Genomic DNA, 2,160 nt, shown 5'->3' with positions numbered 1-2,160 from the left:
CTAGACAGTCCCCTAGCCTCCCCTATTCCCCAGTGTCTTATGTCCATTGGTTATGCTTATATGCATGCATACAAGTCCTTTGGTTGATCTCTTACCCCCCTCCCTCCCGCCCCCGAACCCTCCCCAGCCTTCCCGCTGTAGTTTGACACTCTGTTTGAGGCAGCTCTGCCTCTGTATCTATTATTGGTCAAAAGTTTATAAAGGTCTCAATTATCCATGAATGAGTGAGATCATGTGGTATTTTTCCTTCATTGACTGGCTTATTTCACTTAGCATAATGCTCTCCAGTTCCATCCATGAATAAAATATATTTTAAAAAAATCCAGAGAACATTAAGTATGTATAGGACATACATACTGGATATACATAGATGTTATCTGCTATCATGCCCTCATTAATGTCGTTTCTATAAAGCTCCTCTGAAATCATATGTTTCCCATTTCTCATTTTCTTGTCAATGGAAAAGCTGTGAGCACAGCTGCTTCTTTATTAAGCTCACCTCCAACCAGTTTACATTTGATGTAGTCTCCTGTAGCTGGTTACTTTTATATGGGGGTTGCTTTCTAATCTCATACATGGGAAATAAATGCTATAGCTTTGTCCATGGAGCCAAACTTTTTCAAGTTTTACTTCTTTTTGGAAGAGTAGCCATTAAAATATAATATGAAGCACTTTCTTCAATTGCATAATCTTAATAATGTAATAGTCTATTTGTAAAGAATCTCAATTTTATTTAAAAGTGCTACAGAGATGTGTGTTGTGCTCTGATTTTGACCATATCTGTATTTTTAATTCCCCGGACACAGATTCGATGGTTGACACTTTCTATGCTATTGGACTTGTGATGCAACTTTGCCAATCCATCTCCCTCTTGGAGCTGCTGCACATCTATGTTGGCATTGAATCAAACCATCTTCTCCCTCGGTTTCTGCAGGTAGGTTTTAATCACATTATTATTATTGAATCGGTTTCATACTTAACTTGTTCTATTTATGGCCTCTCTTGACTTTATGGTAGTTAAAAAGCAACCCTTGCAAACTTGAACCCCAAATCACTAATAAGGAGAATTCCATGAAAAAAATGACCTCATCCTCAAACATTGCACCTTTAGAAGAACCAGTTGGAAACATTTGGGGGCAATGAGGCTGTTGCTCTGTGCAATACTGCAGCCTCCTCTCCTGGGGGAGATTTCACTTCACTTCACGTTCTGACTCTGCCAGGGCTCTGGGCAGGGTGGGACTGAGGAGAGGCATTGGGTTGGAGAGACATTCAGACTTGGGTTTGATGCCTGCCTCCTCTACCTGCCATTAGGGGATCATATCACCCACAACCATTGGGCTGTTTAGGGGAAAGGACGCCACTCACAATACCTGGCAAAGAATAGATGATCAAAAAAGAAATCCATCCTACGTTTTTTGAGAAACCTCTGTACTGTTTGCCATAAAGGCTGCCCCAAATACATTCTCATCAGCAGTGTCTGAGGGTTCCTCTTTCCACATTCTTGCTGACACTTTTTATTTCTTGTCTTTTTTATAACAGCCATTCCAATGGGTGTGAGGTGGTATCCCATTGTGGTTTTGATGTGATGTTACAACTAGTGATGTTAAACATCTTTTCACATGTCTGTTGGCCATCTGTATATATTCCTTGCAAAAGTGTCTATTTAGGCTCCCTTCCCAATTAAAAAAAAATTTATCTTTATTGTTAAAAGTATTACAGATGTCCCCCTTTCCCCACCCATTGACTCCCTCCATCCTACTCCCATCCCCACAGGCCTTCACCACACTATTGCCTGTGTCCATGGGTTATGCATGTCTGCATGTAAGTTGTTTGGTTAATCTCTTCCTGACCCACCCTCCCCCCTTCCCTCTGAGATTCATCAGTCCATTCCATGCTTCCATGTCTCTGGATCTATTTTGTTTGTCGGTTTATTTTGTCCATTAGATTCCACATATAAGTGAAGTCATGTGATAATTGTCTTTCTCTGAGTGGCTTATTTTGCTTAGCATAATACTCTCCAGGCCCCTCCATGCTGTCTCAAAGGGTGAGATCCTTCTTTTTTGCAGTTGCATGGTATTCCATTGTGTAAATGTGTCACACATTTTTTAAAATTTATTTTTAGTTTTTGTTTAAAGTATTATAGATAGTAGTACCTATGTC

The 2,160-nt window shown here is 40.1% G+C and overlaps 1 protein-coding gene across 2 annotated transcripts in view; it reads left to right on the top strand.

The window, feature by feature from the left end:
- HACD4 (3-hydroxyacyl-CoA dehydratase 4) overlaps positions 1–2,160 on the top strand; it is a 40,976-nt gene that overhangs the window by 2,587 nt on the left and 36,229 nt on the right. For both annotated transcript variants that reach the window (XM_015564736.1, XM_015564737.1), the window contains exon 2: positions 807–934. In XM_015564736.1, the coding sequence (XP_015420222.1) occupies positions 807–934 (128 nt within the window). The remainder of the gene's footprint in view (positions 1–806; positions 935–2,160) is intronic.

The sequence above is a fragment of the Myotis davidii genome, unplaced genomic scaffold (genome assembly GCF_000327345.1).
Source record: "Myotis davidii unplaced genomic scaffold, ASM32734v1 scaffold197, whole genome shotgun sequence".
NCBI lineage: Eukaryota > Metazoa > Chordata > Mammalia > Chiroptera > Vespertilionidae > Myotis > Myotis davidii.
Note: the sequence above shows the minus strand (reverse complement) of the source record. Positions and strands in the feature narration are given on the sequence as shown.